Source organism: Notolabrus celidotus, chromosome 23 (genome assembly GCF_009762535.1).
Source record: "Notolabrus celidotus isolate fNotCel1 chromosome 23, fNotCel1.pri, whole genome shotgun sequence".
Taxonomy (NCBI): Eukaryota; Metazoa; Chordata; class Actinopteri; order Labriformes; family Labridae; genus Notolabrus; species Notolabrus celidotus.
Genome location: NC_048294.1, coordinates 19,864,447 through 19,879,978, shown reverse-complemented (window position 1 = coordinate 19,879,978; position 15,532 = coordinate 19,864,447). Strand labels below are relative to the sequence as shown.

Below are 15,532 nucleotides of genomic sequence, written 5' to 3'. Positions count from 1 at the left end.
ATAATGAGTCATGTCTATCTGTTGTTCTTTTTGAGATCTTGACTTAGATATCAAAGCTTTTTTCTTGTGATACAGGAACATTTTGTAGTGCTCTCTACTCCTGATCTTCTTGGAGGTGTATTATCCTAGTCGAGAACCAAGCTGGCTGAGCCATCTCCTGGACATCTGAACAATCTCAATTTTCAGAAGAAAACTTTCAGATTCTGCAGAAAGATCCAGAAATGTCTCTTCAAAGATATATTGCATGAGGATTTGCACCAAATGACATTAAAAATGAGCTTTTATTCCTTTTTGAACTCTCTGATACTTAAAATAACATACAGAAGTTCAATGTGTAATCACTAAATTGCTGCTGATTTATCTTATTTTTTTTGTGCACAAATGTAACTCAGCATTTTCACTTCCAAAATGTGCAGCGTGAAGTCAGTGTGATGCAGAGAATAACTTTGTCTTTTACAGAAGAGGTTTGAGGTTCCTCTTACTGAACAGATGCATGTGAGGGATAACAGACTGATGTACATGATCTGTTATTTAAGGAACTTTAATTTTAGATGAAACAGACCAACAGAAGACACCAGTTTGACTTTCTTCTGAAATATTTCAACACGTTGTTTCCCACTTGTTTACACATTCTTACCTCATGCTTCTGTTTGAAACCTTTCCTACCTTCTTCTGTGTTTGCACTCTTCAGGTTTTTCACATCAGCTCCCTCTCCTCTAAACTCTGTTATCTTATCCTCGTTATTTCCTCTGCTGCTGATTGAATCCCTGCCACTTGACGTCCTTTCATCACGCTGAACTCTCAGTCTTCAAATGTCCCTCCACAGCTCCCGGTGTTAGGCAACTTTTAATCTCTCTTCACAGACTCAGCATACAAATGCAGAATCTGCTCGACTGGGTTTCAGTTTGCAGTTTGAGTTGTTTGTTCAGGCTTTGGCTGAATAAAGGGAAACAGTCTGTTAGGAGAGCAAACAGGGCAAATATATCGGCTGGAAAAGCAATCACACAACCAACAACACTCATCTAACGACAGTTTAAGTTTAAGTAATGTCTCCACACAGATAACAGCATGCAAGAGGAGCTATCAGTCCGCTTTTAAAACTCATCTCTCACCTCTATTTTCATCCTCTGTTCTCAAGAAGCCAGTATGACTGCAAAAGGGCAGCACACTGGAAACAAAGTCCTAGCATGAAGTCTCTTATCGCTACCTGCTACCCAACAGCTGTGTTTAATACTTGATCCTGATTGATCGAAACTTCATAACAACAGCAATTAATTCTGAGTAGACAGAGTGACCCCAGGTACAACCTGATCACACACGTCACGTCAAATCAATCTACAAAAAGGAGTCTGGCACATTTCACCTCTGCCTGTTGACACTGTGTTAAAAACTTTAGTTGCCAATAACAGCAGTAGACAACATGGAGGATATTTTAATATTACTTTGCTTATTTGGGGAGCACAAAACTTTAGATTGGTGGTGAGACCCAACACAAAGACAGGGTAAGACTCCCACCTTAATCCACCATGAGCATTGCACCTCGCAGTATTTAGCTGGTCACAGTGATCCCAGTGTGTCAGTGCACCAGTTCCCTGGGCAGTCTAAGCCTATCTAAGTCTAAGCAGTCTAAGCAGCATAACTAAGAGCTGGTCCAAGCCTGAGCCAGCTCTAACTATAAGCGTTATCAAAAAGGAGAGTTTTATACAGGAGCTGCTGTTATTTTCAAAATGCCAACAGACAAACACTAACACTTGATAAGAAGGACATTGGAACTCTAACATGAATGAAGGTGTTAAGTTTAGTGTAATTTAGGGTGGTGAAAAATGGTGAAAAAGTGCATTGTCTCACTCTGTCTGGATTATATCTAACATAACCACCGGCTCACTATCTCTTACTTGTATTCCTGGTCAAAGGCTTAGGAGCACACTGGAGTACCAAATGGGTTGGTTATACCCAAGCAGCATCCTCTGGTGCGTACTTCATCGGCTTTTATTCTGTCAAGGATAAGCGTTGAGCACAAATTTGCAAAATTAGGGCGTGGCTAATTTGACTAACAGGTTGGCGTGTTGCAGTTGAGTGTTAAGGCTCACTTCAGCTCCACCTCTTTGTCTGTACTGTTTGATCGCAGATTAGTCTGAGGCAGCATTTCCAGCATGGTGACCGCCATCATTGGACTTCAATACACCACAAGTGGGTCACGTCACTGAGGCTACATCCAGCATGGTTACACCTGCTGTTTAAATATGAAGCAGATAGAGGCAGAGCTGTTACCTGAAACTCAGGAGAGCTCAGGTAGTTACTCTGAGTGTCTGACCCTTACACATAAAGGTCACAGAGGGCTGCTGGAGCCTGCAGGTCACAATCGAGTGTCTTGTTTGTGTCTGCTGTCTCTGAACATACTTTACATCTTGTTGAAAGCGTGTTGTTTGTGTGTGCAGGTGAAGTGTATTGTCTGCTGTTGAATGTTGGGAAGGAAGTCAGAGTTTCCTCTCTTTCAATAGAGAGCCTCTGTCTCTTCTGATTGCTCCTGAGTGTTTGTGTGTGTTTCATCTCAGGTTTGAAGCCTGATTTCCTGGAATGACTCAAGGACTCAGAGCTGCTCCCTAAATCCAGGTAATGAATACGATAAACACGACTTAAGTCATTCAGGACACACAGACTGCTCATGTTTGGATGTTCTCATTCAGGGAAACTTTAAACTTCCTGGAGTCGGAGCTCTGGCGGCACTTTTACCTCCGACATGATCAACAAACTTTCCAGCTCCAGTATCCTTGTTGAATCATCCTTGTTATTATCTGCATCCTAAATGTAAGAAACTCTTTGATTTTAAGTCCAAAGGGCCTGATGTCAGCTGCAATTTGTGGTCACTTGTCCAAAATTGCTGAGAAAACACCCTCTCGAGTCGGCATCACCAGAATAAGTCACAGCCAGAGCTGCAGAAGGGAACATGTAGTCATGGAGTAAACAGAAGTGGCATCGGTTTTATGGCTGAGATATTGGCACCAATGACTCACAGGTCTATGCCCAAAACCAGGACGTATAGAACTCAGCAGTGTTTGAGCCGCATGCTGGTGCACAAGTTTCAGAAACAGTCGTGGTTTGTGGACGTGTGACAGCAGATCATAATGCCGTTTCTGCTTCAGTTTATCATTTCTTTCATTCCTCTTCAGGGCTCTGCTAATGAGAAGTGTGTGTGCAGAAACTGAGTCATCAGCTGGCTCAGTTCCTGTTAACTCCTTCAGTCTGTGCTGCTTGTTGCTGCAGTTCTCGATCAATGAAAGCTCTCTCTTTAAACCACTGATGTGACTTTATTCTCTGCAGCTCGTCCGGTGGCTTTATATTCCAGCTCTGGGGCGACCGTCTGAGATTCACGAGAGAGGAAAAGTGTGATCCTGTGTGCAAAACCATCAAGTGATCACAGGTTTATCATTTGTATGTCTGGAGGGCAGTGATTTGTAAAGGCAGGATTTACCTCCCTGCAGAACATGACCAGTCAAGTGACTGACTCGCTGCATATTTGCTGCTTTGATGAGTCGTCGTCTTGTTTACACACGCACACACGACTCCTGCTCTTTAAATCATGTTAGTGGGTCAAAGGGCTGAAGGAAAGCTGTACAGAAAGGGGGATTACAGTCATTTAAAGCAAGGGCCTTATTTGTAAAGTGTTTGAATAGATCCTGCAGATTGTTTCAGCAAACATGAGTCCAATCAATGTACATCCACTAAAAGTCAGGCTCAGATCGTTGTCATAAGTGTCCGACAACATTCAGTTTCTAGTTTTGTAAATACCTTACACCCTTTAAAAAATCCTACCTCTGTTGGGTTATTTTTATAACATGTTCAGACATTTAGAATGACAATCTGAGCCTGCTTCTTATTGAATTTGTCTCCTCAGGTCCTCTGCTAGCTCCTCCGATCGAGGACGTGCACGTGCAACAATGACGTTCCTCCAGAACCCTCCTCTCTCTTCGATCCTTGTCCCTTCAAGGTGCATTGAATGAATTGGATGATCCTTCAAGGAGAGAGGTATCCGTTATCAGAGCAGCAGAGACATTAAACAGCTGTCAAACAGAGGGGGGGTTGTCTTAAGGTCGTCTTATATTTTGGTCAGCATGGTCTGGAAGGTAGAATGGTATGGAAATTGAACCCCTAGACTAGAATGTAATCAAGACCTAAACATTATCCAGTCTGGTATGATATTTCAGCTAACTGCGAGTCCCTCTGAGGGTCTGTAACGTAACTCTACTCAGCCATGTGTGTCCATTATGTCATCACAGCTCCGAAGCTACAGTCGTGGCTCCTCGTCCATAAAACCCTCTGTGCCCGTCAATCACTAATTAAAGCAGCATGTTGCGGCTCTCTCCCAGTCTGCTTTGCACTCCAGTGTTGCCTGCTTCTTATTCCTCTGGGGAATTTGGAGAGTAGCCACTAAATACCCCCCACCACCCACCCCCCACCTCCACCTCTTCCTCCTCCATTCCATCCTGCAAAAACTGCTGCTTCAAAGACTTCCTGACATCTGGCCTCAACAGCCATCGCTGGAGGCTAAATGGGAAGATGGATGGGCAGGGCTGACTGATGAACAGAATCTGATAGAGGGAGCCACATCTTGTTTTCTCAGCATGCAGTGTTGTAAAAGAGCAGCAAATACGGTTAGCTTAACATTAAATACAAAGAAATACAAAACCTGGACATGAAACCCAAGGCTATAAGCTTTTGTCCATTTAGTCTGGCATGTCTTGTTTTCTGTTTTGCTTCTGTGAATTAAAAATTGTTTGCTAACTCAATTAGTTATATTTTCTTATATGCTGCTAAATAAATGCTTACATACATTTAGTTAAGAAACCAATTTTTGGGAGCTTTTCTCAAGTGCTTTCCCGCTATGTGGATGAACAGCAATTTAGTTAGCTAGCTAGAGAAAACACAAGCTATATACCTACAGCTAAAAAACAAAGATAATAATCGATTAAAAATTGCTTTTGTATATGACTCAAATCAGAGGGCGAATATATGTACGATGTTGGAACTGAACTAGCCACCATAGCTTAGCAGCCTAGCGCTACATCACCCAAGGCTCTGATTGGTTGTGCTAATGGTAATCAAATTTGAACAAATGTTTCAGACTAATGTTGAACATACTTTTCATTTTGAAGCCATTTTTGAGTCAAAAGTGAAAACACCAAGTAATCGGCAAATGCTAGTGCTAGTTTTGTAGGGAAGCTGCAATCATTATTAATTTTAATAAGTGAAAAACAAGCCTTAAGTTAAAGGAATGAAAAAAAAATTATTTTCCCTTTTTTTTGTCTGCTTTCATCTGGAATGTTGAACAGTTTTCATATTGTGTCTGAATTTAGGCTTGGGCCTGGCCAGTTTAGGTCAAAATGGGACCAACATTTACAAAACCAATATTACGCTGTACTGAATAAGACTTTAAAGATATTGGAACAACAAACTCATATGAATATATTTATTAAGAGGAATACATCTTGTCAATTAAGGCTCATTTTCTATACGATCTGAATTCCGTTGCTACAAGTGGAGTAGCCCCCTGTTGGCCAGTCGAAAGAATGCAGGTTTAGGGCACCTTTGCATTACCATTACAATTCCAACCATGACGCTACATCCTTTATACTGTAAATTCAAATGACGGCCTACAACTTAACATTATGCCTCACTTCCTGGTAAAAAATAAACAATAATAAACAAAAAGTATCACAGGATTGAGACATTTTAAAAATACTAATAATAATACAGGGATAAGAAACAATACAAAATTGATAAGCACTATGCAACACAGTGTAGTTATCAAACATTTTAGAATATTAACTGTAAATTTAGTTTTGTTCTTTGAATATTTGCTCAATGGACATTATTGCTGTGGCATGTTATCACTGTACTCTCCTGTCTGACCAGTGAAAACTCATTACAGTACAAATAAAGGCAGAGAGTGTAAGACTTAGTAAAAAGTTTAGATATATAGAGGGGGAAGTGAGGCACACACACACACACATACACACACACACACACACACACACACACACACACACACACACACACACACACTGATACTCTGGTAGGATTACTAAACAGGGACAGAGTGTGCATTTTAAGCAGATAAGGTAAACTGTTGGCACGGCACGGCACGCATTCACTGCTGTTCATCTTCAAATAGTCATTTTATTGGCTTTGATATCCGTGTAAAGGTTCTCACGAGCAAACACAAAGAAGAACGAAGAGAGATCAAAGCTCAAAGTAGTTCAGCGTTCTGTCGAACTGTAGTCAGCCACGCAGTTCACATAAAAGACGCCGGAAACGACGATTGACGCCTTCAAAATAAGAGATTATTTCTGTTTTCCAGTTACTGTTACTATCTTGATAACTATACCTACATGGGTTTTCTTTGTTTTCAATTCATCAACTTGCGATATAATTTGTAAAAACACGATACATGTGAGTGTTGTAATAAGAATTTGTGAGAAAAAGACTAATACTTCACTGTATACAATGTAAAATATAGCTTTAGGTTTTCACTGCAGCACAAATGCCACACTTTGAGGATAGAAGAAAACTCAAAGATGCAAATGAACCAATAATATTATAGAAATAATAATTTCAAAAGTAGTGCAATGGTCGTGATGAAAGTTGTGTAGACTATCAAGTCAAAGAAAATGGCATTTTTTTTTGTACACAGGTTATTTGTAATCACTTTGTAGTGGCACATGCATTGCTGAAAATCAATATCCTTTTTGTTTGTTTTGATTGTAAACAAAGTACATGTTTGCTTATTTAGGCCTAAATATACCATATAATAATTCTAAATCGTTCAAGAGAAGGTAGAAGATATAGCGACATCTGGCGCTCCACGGAAGTCCAAAGTAGACATGCATTCATACATTTTATTAACTTAATTTTATCTTCACAATTACTAATTTATATGTTGCGTTCTGGGGATCTTGACTTGTTTATCTAATTATCTCAGTATAACAAAGCTAGTTTTCAGCTTATCATGGGATTTATCTCATTACCTCAAGGTTATCCTGCAATTTAAAAAACAAAATATGTGTTGGATACTCTGAGATCATCAGGAATAATGATGGTACACTTGTTATCCCAAGAAAAACAGTCTTATTAGATTAATATGGGTCAGAAATTTGGAGAAAAGGATTTGAAGAAATAATCTAATTATGAGCAACAAAATACATGGATGCGTGCCATTCTTTGATTTCTATTCATTTCCAACATTTGCTATTCCTATTTTGTGTTATTCCATATTATACTAGTATATGTAGGTTCTGAATGATATGAATATATATCTTAGTTTTCACTATTTGAATAAATTGAATCATTACATTTACATTTTTGCCTATAAGTGCTTACTACAGAAAAAAATATAGCCAGGCCAGTAGATAAAATATATGTAAAGGCCAAAATGACAAATGAGGGAAATGAATTACTTTATTTTCCTAGTTTTTACCTGATCTCCCTTGCTGCTTTTACTGTTATTATTAATTTACTTAAGCACACTGTTTTTAATAATTGGGCTGTTTGCAATTATTATTCTTAAATGTGTTCTTATTGTCTGTCTTTAACCTTTGCTGTTTTAGTGATGAGTCTTGTAGCAATTTGGGATTTGCTCTGATTTGTGTTTTTAGAAGTTAAGTTAAGACTTACCTTTTTAATTTGGCTTTTAAGTGGAGTAATTTCCTTTTAGCCCTGAACTGCGTTATTACTTTTAATACTTTTATGACCAATGTTTTGGCCATAGACTGTATAAAATATGGACATAGTTTCCGTGACGTCACCCATCTGTTTCTGAAGCGCTGTTTTGAGGCCAATCGGCTGCGGCAGACATATTGCTGCATTCGAATGATTGTGAGATAAATAGGCGGGCTTTGAGCCTCCTAGCCAACAGCTACAGTGTTCCCGTCTGTCAGTCAAGTCAGCTGTGCTTCTCATTGGAAGACTCAGACTCTTAATATCTTCAAAATTGCCTCGTTAGAAAATATTCACCTCCCCAAAGTGTGTGCCGTTCGAGAAATGATCTATCCAGGCTACACTCGTCTTTTGTACCAGGCTGTAAACATGTGTATTTCTGTGTAAAGATCGGCTTTTTTGAATGGGTGTTTATGTGGTTTCCGTTACATCCAGAGCCAGCCTCAAGCAGACACTTGATGAACTGCAGTTTTTAGCACTTCCGCATGGGACTCATACTTTTAGCCAGGAGGTTGCGGCTTGGTTTTAGCATCATATATATATATTTTTATTCTATCATCTTCCTTATTAATTATTGTATTGAACTGGTATGTATTTGATTTTATTTCAATTGATTTTATTTCATTTGTATTTCTGAAGTAATTCACATCACATTCCTCTATATTGATTTAGTCATTTTATCTATTGCTGTTGTTTTCTGTCTCTGTTCACTTTGGGCTGCATGCTTGAATGTACAAAAGGTGCTATATAAATAAAAATGAGTTGAGTTGAAGAGGTACAGTGCGTCAAAGGTAAAATGTATTTTTTTTATTATTATTTTAGCTGATAAGGGAATTGAAAACTACATAATGACCTCCAGGGCATAATCTTATTTTATTTTGAAAATCACAACCGGAACCGGCATGTTTTCGCGCCTTTAACTTGACGCTTTACCGCTACCTGTCAAACAGTCATCGCTCACTCAGTGTCGGACTGAAATGCAGCAGGAACAGACTGAGTCTCCCGGCTGGACGTGAACGGCTGCTCCATGGAGTTTACCCCGGGATATTTACCTGATAACTCCCGGTTATAAGATGGCGGTTTTTAAAACATGACCTTTCTTTAGAGGACTGAACACCGGCACTGAAAACCTCTCTCTCTGTCCCAGGGGATTTCTCTTCTTCTTCGCCTCTCGTCTCGCAGAATGGGAGCTGGATGAACTGACACTGGAACGTGGACGCAGCCTGATCTACCAGGGACAACTGGAGCCTGCTGTTACCTTTTCAGCTCCGTGGCGTCTGCCGTAGAAAACGACACTACTGTTTGGCTCGTTGTAGTGCTGGTAACAAGCAGTCCGGGCTGCTTACAATAACTTGCAGTGGAGACGAGTTGCAAGAACCGGGTCACCTCTTTATTTCAGGACACTGTCAGAACATACATTCATCTCAACTTCTCCTACTCTCTCTGGCTCTTCTTCTACTGTTTCTTTCCTACCCGTCTACTCCACTACCCATAATCCATCACACTCTCAGGCGCATGCTCAGTCCGGCAACACTGCAGTAGCCGGATATAGTGCACTCAGACCCGGCATGACCTACATACCGCAGAGCTTAACGGACGGTCTTCAGGACATCTCTGCTGCATGGAGGCAGGAGCCCACGTCCTGTTCAACCTTGTAACACAGTAATAAGTGACCTTCAGGTTTATGTGCTGCTGTAGTACTATGCAGAAGAAGAGGACACGTGAATGTGCACAGGGCTGAGGAAGAGGAGGAAGAGGAGGGAGGACCTGTGGGAAAGAAAGGGAGCAGGATCATCAGCAGCATCGCGTGCAGGGGGGTTCTGACCTTTTGTGACGCAAGAGGAAACTAAAAGGAAAAATTAATCAAGCAGTGGATTTATGACACTGGAGACTATACACCTTCTCCAGTATGCTAACAGATAACAGACCTGTTCTGCTGGATCAGCTCAAAAGGCCTGCATGAGCTGGATCAAATGTCCACAGGAGAGCAGAGCTGGAAGTCTGAGCCACCGATGGATGCCTTACCTACTCACGAACAAGAGAGCTATAATATACTGACATAATCTAAACAGGAGAGCAATAAAACTTTGCCTGAACAGACTATTTGGTCGTCATTATGCATCTGAACTGCGGTCAGCCATTACCTCTCCTGAGGCACACCGACGTGCCGCCTCGAGTCATAGAGAACTTCATCCTGACCGGGTATCGCTTCCCAAACTATAGCCTGAAGGATTGCTTACTGTCCGCGTTCAGGCCCACCAATGAAACAGGAAACTTCTGGACTCACTTCCTCCCAGTGTTCGTCTTTTCGTACTATTTCGTGGAGGTGTTCAGTTGGGAGGGTGCCCCACATGGCGATGCCCCCTTCTTCTATCCCTTCTGGAACTACTTCATCGGGGTGTTCTGTCTGCTCATGGCGAGCAGCATGGCCCACCTGCTCAACTCCATGTCTCTGGTGGTGAGGGAAGTCTGCTTCTTTGTGGATTACGGCACCATCAGTGCATACACTGTTGGCTCGTCACTGGCGTACTACTATTACATCCACCCTCAGGCGGGGATAGTGGACAAAGGAAGCCACAATGGGTCTCACACGGACCTGAAACATGAACCTGCAGAGGCTCTTACATCACCCTATGCAATCCCAGAGTTCACTGTGTTCTTTGAGAACTTCTACATCCCCAGTGCATGTATGGTGGCCATCATCTGCGTATTGTCTTGTTGCAACACTCGCCAGAAATGGAGGAAGCATCGATACCTCATCCGAACCCTGGTTTTCCTGCTCCCGTTCCTCGTCTCCTCCACACCAGTCTTCTACCGCCTCCTCACCAGGTCGCCTTACTCCTCCGCCTCCTCCTCCTTCGCGGCTTCCAACTCCACGGCCACCTTCTTCATTCGCCACTGCTTCTGGCTGGTGGTCTCTGCTGTCTTTAACATCAGCAAGTTCCCCGAGCGGCTCGCCCCGGGTCGCTTCGACATCTGGGGGCATAGCCACCAGTGGTTCCACTGTTGTACGTTTCTGTCCATCCTGGACGAACTCCACATGATCAAGGCGGAGGTAAAGGCAATCCTGCTGAGTCCGAATCTGCTGCTGCCCCCCGCGACCCTCGCGCGCCTGCCTGGACCTACCGTCCTCTCAACGTACGGGGTGATGTTCCTCCTCCAGACCACCATCATCTCCATCATAATGTGGTTCTCCTGGCAGGCCAACTCCATCTACGGACCACAGAGAGACCAGCTCGCAGAGGAACACCCCAAGAAGCTCCTGAAATGTCACTAATGATAGAGACTTGAGTTTTTATCGTCCAGACTATGAAACCAGTTTGCACGTTTATACAGAGCCATGCCACCAGAAGAAACGCACACAGACCCTCCCCCCCCCCCTGCTGATGTTACACCTGTTATCTGTTTTAAACCCTTTGAGAGCATTGTGCACGCTTTCATCGGGAGAAATTTGGGACAAAGGGAGATGAGAGGATTATATTCTGAGCTTACCACAGGGTGGCTGTCTGGTTGTGTGAATATTTGGAAAATTCACAAGCCCTGTCCCCGAGCGGCTCCAGCATGTTCAGACAGGATGTCAGGTGATCAAACTACCTCTAAGGATGGTTCACTCCAGGACAGAGGAAAGGTGTTGGTACCCAGGAGAACACATATTCCATTTAACACATGGGTAATGTGGCTTGATATGTCAGCCTGACCACACGTGTTCTCTGCTGTCACGCTTCCTCCCGTTTCTTTGACCTCAGACTGGGTCTTTCTCTGCTGTGGGTAAATTGAATTTCTACGGAAGGTGAAAAGGGCCAAATGAAGAAGAAAAAAAAAAGATGAGGTCGGAACTTTAAATATAAACTAAGAATTTAAACTTGTGTACTTGATTTTTCTAATGTAAAGACTACAAAAAGTAAGAATTTAAAATTTGCTTGCAGAAGAAAAAGAAAAATTTGAAGATAAAAAAATTGTCTGGAAAGAAGAAAAAATTACATAAAAGGAAGACAGACTTTTATGACATTTTAAATTTAAAAGTGAAGTAAATTCAAATTATGACATTTTAAACAGAGATGAGGTAAAGTGTTTTTCAATTCAAAAGATAAAAATATTTTAAGTGACCTTATTTGCAAATTAAGGCAGAAAAATGCGGTGTAAAAAAAACCTACGAGGAAAAGTAAGAGCTGTCCTAAAAAAAGATTTAAGCAGAAAAATCAATTAAATGTTTGTGTAAAGTAATGCACTGTATCTGCCTCAATTGGAAGAATATTTGACATTTTGTTTAATGAAAACATAGTAAAGTAGGAAATATGGGAAATTATTTTAAGATTTCTATCTTTAAAGGGAAACTTTTTAAAAATGAATTTAATAGCATGCAGAGTATTTTTATGTTATTGCTCTAGTAAAAGAATGATTGATCTGATTTTGAACTCATCTCTGAAATGATTTTTTCCTCAGTTGGCCCTGTTCGTTTTCCGTAGAGCTCATCGCTTGACGTCTCCTGAATCCTCTTTCTGACCTTTGTTAACCTCACATGCTTTCACACTCTCATTTCCTCTTTTCCTCCATGTGACCCATGTAACAGGAAGTGTGGTGGCCTTGACGAAGCTGCAGAAATATTTGAGAGCTCGTATCAGTAAAGCACTTTCAGAAGGGGCCGGTCAAAAAGCTCCGTCACTGAGAAGCCATGCTTGAGTCTTAGACATTTCCGAAGCATGTAACGACGTCCTGCTGACAGGTTCAGCTGGGACATTTAATGTGAAGTGAGTCGTAGTGCTGTAAAAACATCTGCTGTATGTACGGTTTCCATTACGCTGATGACCAGCTCCTCACAGGTTGTGTTCACAGTGCTTTAAATGCTGATTCAGGTTCAATGAGGCGTAAATCTAAAAGCTGGCTGGACTGTTCTGCAGAGGTGGTTTACACTCTGTACGAATATCGCCTACATCCAATCAGTCATTCCAGAAAACAGCTGAGTTTCAGTTTAGAGAGCAGCATTGTGAACATTAAGACAGGAGGACGGGCTGCTTTCTGTATTAATCGATGTTCAGTAATCTTAGAGAAGAAGCCATAGTGTGGTAGAGCGGTAGTTCAATTTTGGCAATATTTCCGTCTTTCTACATCTTCAGGACCTTCATGGATAGATTTGCACTAACAGGTAGATCAGGTGAGAACTAAATGTTGTCTTTTGTTGCTTTCGTGTTTTATCATTACATCGGTGTTACAAAGTTTACCGTCCAGGGTGAAGCCAGCAGTTTTCAAAGGTATTCTCATAAACCTCAGTTTTTTTCATATTGTACTGAAGACAAGGTGCGCCACACACACAAAAAAGATGGTTTTAAAACATTTTTATTCTGCATTTTAAGTAGTTAGTTGGAATGCCACAATATCTGGTATTTGTAACTGTCCACCCACCTGGGAAATGATTTAAAAGGATATCATTGAATGGAATTTTTGAATTTTTCGTCAAAGAATTATTTGGGAAAATATCTGTCTGAAGCAATGAGAAAAAAAGAGAGAAAAACTTTCAATAATTTTTTTAAAAGTCGCATCATATTTTTCTGATCCAGATCAAAATGATTTGTGTGAAAAATTATTATGGCCACATCCGGAGAAAAAAAAAAGGCAGGAAGAATATTTCACTTTGCATTTTGAGTCTGATTCAGTTTTACTCGCACCGTTATTTCAGATTTTTCTAAAGTCACACAAAAGTGACTAATAGATGGTCTCAAGTTGTCGAGCTATAATGGTCTGAAAATGTTTTTTTATGCAGAATAGTTTTTTTATCTTGTTGGACAAAAAATTATTAATGTAAAAACAGTGAAATATCGTTCATGGACGTCTGCGTCTGCGTACAGCAAAGTTCAACATGATTTGAAGAGGTTATTTCTGTGCAGTAGGGATCATATCTTACCTTGAAATATGTCAGAAATATGTCTCAATATGTTTGTTTTCATGCAATTCTGCCGCACAAACTCAAACCCTGCCGTCACAGTTTTGATGGAAAAAGTTTCGGACGAATGCCAAGTTTGGGTTTGGGTTGTTTTAAATCCAGTTTGTTCAGAAACTCCATAATTTTTATGACCTCCCTGAAACCGTCTTCACTTTTTGTTTTTACCTTTTGCTGAAAAACATTTCACCAACGTAAGAATCCCTTTAGATTTCCCTCCAAACGTTTGTTTGTTTCGTGTTTCTGGTGCTTCAGACTGGAACAGAGAAGATCTGGTTAGCCTGTAAAGCAAACAGTCGGCTGACTGATAAATTAAAGCAAAATATAAAAACTTGTAGTCACTTTTTGCACGCTTACCTTTTTTTTTTCTTAATATATCTCAACGGAGAGATGTTAGCAGTACTGTACACATCATTTGACAGAGCGTTGTTTCGCTAGCTGCCAGGATTAAGCGTATTCATTTCTGCTGAGTCACTCTTAGCCGCAGCCTCAGTACTGCTCGCCAAACTGTGCTACTTTAGATAATGGTGAAGCAAATAGAGAAGTTTAGATTTGATGCTACGTTTGATTTTTGATTTTTTGCACACTGAAATGGACCATAAATGTTAAAGCTTGCTAACATGTGTTTTCTTTGTGTGTTTCGTGTAACTCTGTCACGTGTTGGTGATTTCTGTCGTGTGGAGGGAGATGCATCTTCTTACGTGTCGATAACCACTGTGTGATTATAGTAATGTCATGATTACCACTGTATTACTTATATCTGCACATGTATTGATGCATTCACTTGCACAAGAGTAAATGATCGGAGATGTAAGCTAATGTGTGATGCTGGAGTGAGTACATGAGGACCGCATTGAGAGGGTCGGATGTGATCATGCTGTGCACTTTAGAGCTAAATGTTCCTTTAAGGGTCGACCCTGCAGTACTGTATTATTCAGGTTCACATCAGACCATGTGTTCAATGTTAAATGTCAAAGGGATGTTTCTACCTCTGCGGAGCATTTCTGTCACGGAGAAGAGTCCTCGTGGAAATGGATCTTTTGACCGTGGATGTTCAAACAGTGTTCAGAGTGTGAATGTTAAACTGACTGTATAACCTAGAGGAGCACTCAGGGCTGACTGAAGAACGACACTTATATATTATTTACACATATTTAAATTATTAATGAGTAGAGATGGGGGATAATTATATTCTGTGTCTGTTAATGCTGAAAACCTCCATTATTTTAATTGATGTAAAATAGCACTAATGAATTATTTGAGATTTATTGAATAAATTAAACAGAGAAATATGATTACGACTGTCCATTTATTTCATTGAGTCAACATTTGGTGTCTGTTTGGTATGCAGGTTGTGGTGCTCTTATATTTTAGTTTAATATTGGTGCAGTTTTAGCCAAAATGAGATCGAATTAGGCATCTAAAAAACCTTAAAGCTCCTTTGAGGAGTTTTTAGCTGGTTATGAAACAGACTAGAATTAATACTGATGTCTTTTTATGAGCTTTAAAAGAAGAGTGACATTTTTTTCAAGCTATTGATGTCTGAAACCACTGGTGGTGGGTAGGAGTCAGACCATGCGATTAAATGTAAGTTGCTGATCACATCTGAGACTATCAAAACAAAGCAGATTATTTGTCAAGGAACACAAATTATGCACGTACAGCACAAAAACATCAAAGACTGCTTTGTCCACAGAGGTGGAAAAACTGACACTGAAAGTCTCTTACTGGAGCTTTAAAATATCTAGGAATTATTTTTAATGTTTTATTAGTCATTTGAAATTAGTAAAGTTACTTTAAAATTAATATTTTGAGAAATTTTTAAGATTTTTCAGTTTCAAGTTTTCTGAGGAGCAAGCTGTTTGATTTTAGTTTCTTTTGTTT

General features: G+C 40.4%; 1 protein-coding gene across 1 annotated transcript; it reads left to right on the top strand.

Moving 5' to 3' along the window:
- The first annotated feature begins 8,629 nt into the window (after window positions 1-8,629).
- paqr9 (progestin and adipoQ receptor family member 9) lies at window positions 8,630-14,943 on the top strand. The gene has a single exon (XM_034677258.1). It carries the CDS (start codon window positions 9,830-9,832, stop codon window positions 10,988-10,990), a length of 1,161 nt encoding a protein of 386 aa, XP_034533149.1. The 5' UTR covers window positions 8,630-9,829; the 3' UTR covers window positions 10,991-14,943.
- The last annotated feature ends 589 nt before the right edge of the window (window positions 14,944-15,532 follow it).

What these genes read in the sequence shown, in the direction of transcription:
- paqr9 (XM_034677258.1), top strand. Translation starts at nt 9,830, where the DNA reads ATGCATCTGAACTGCGGTCAGCCATTACCTCTCCTGAGGCACACCGAC.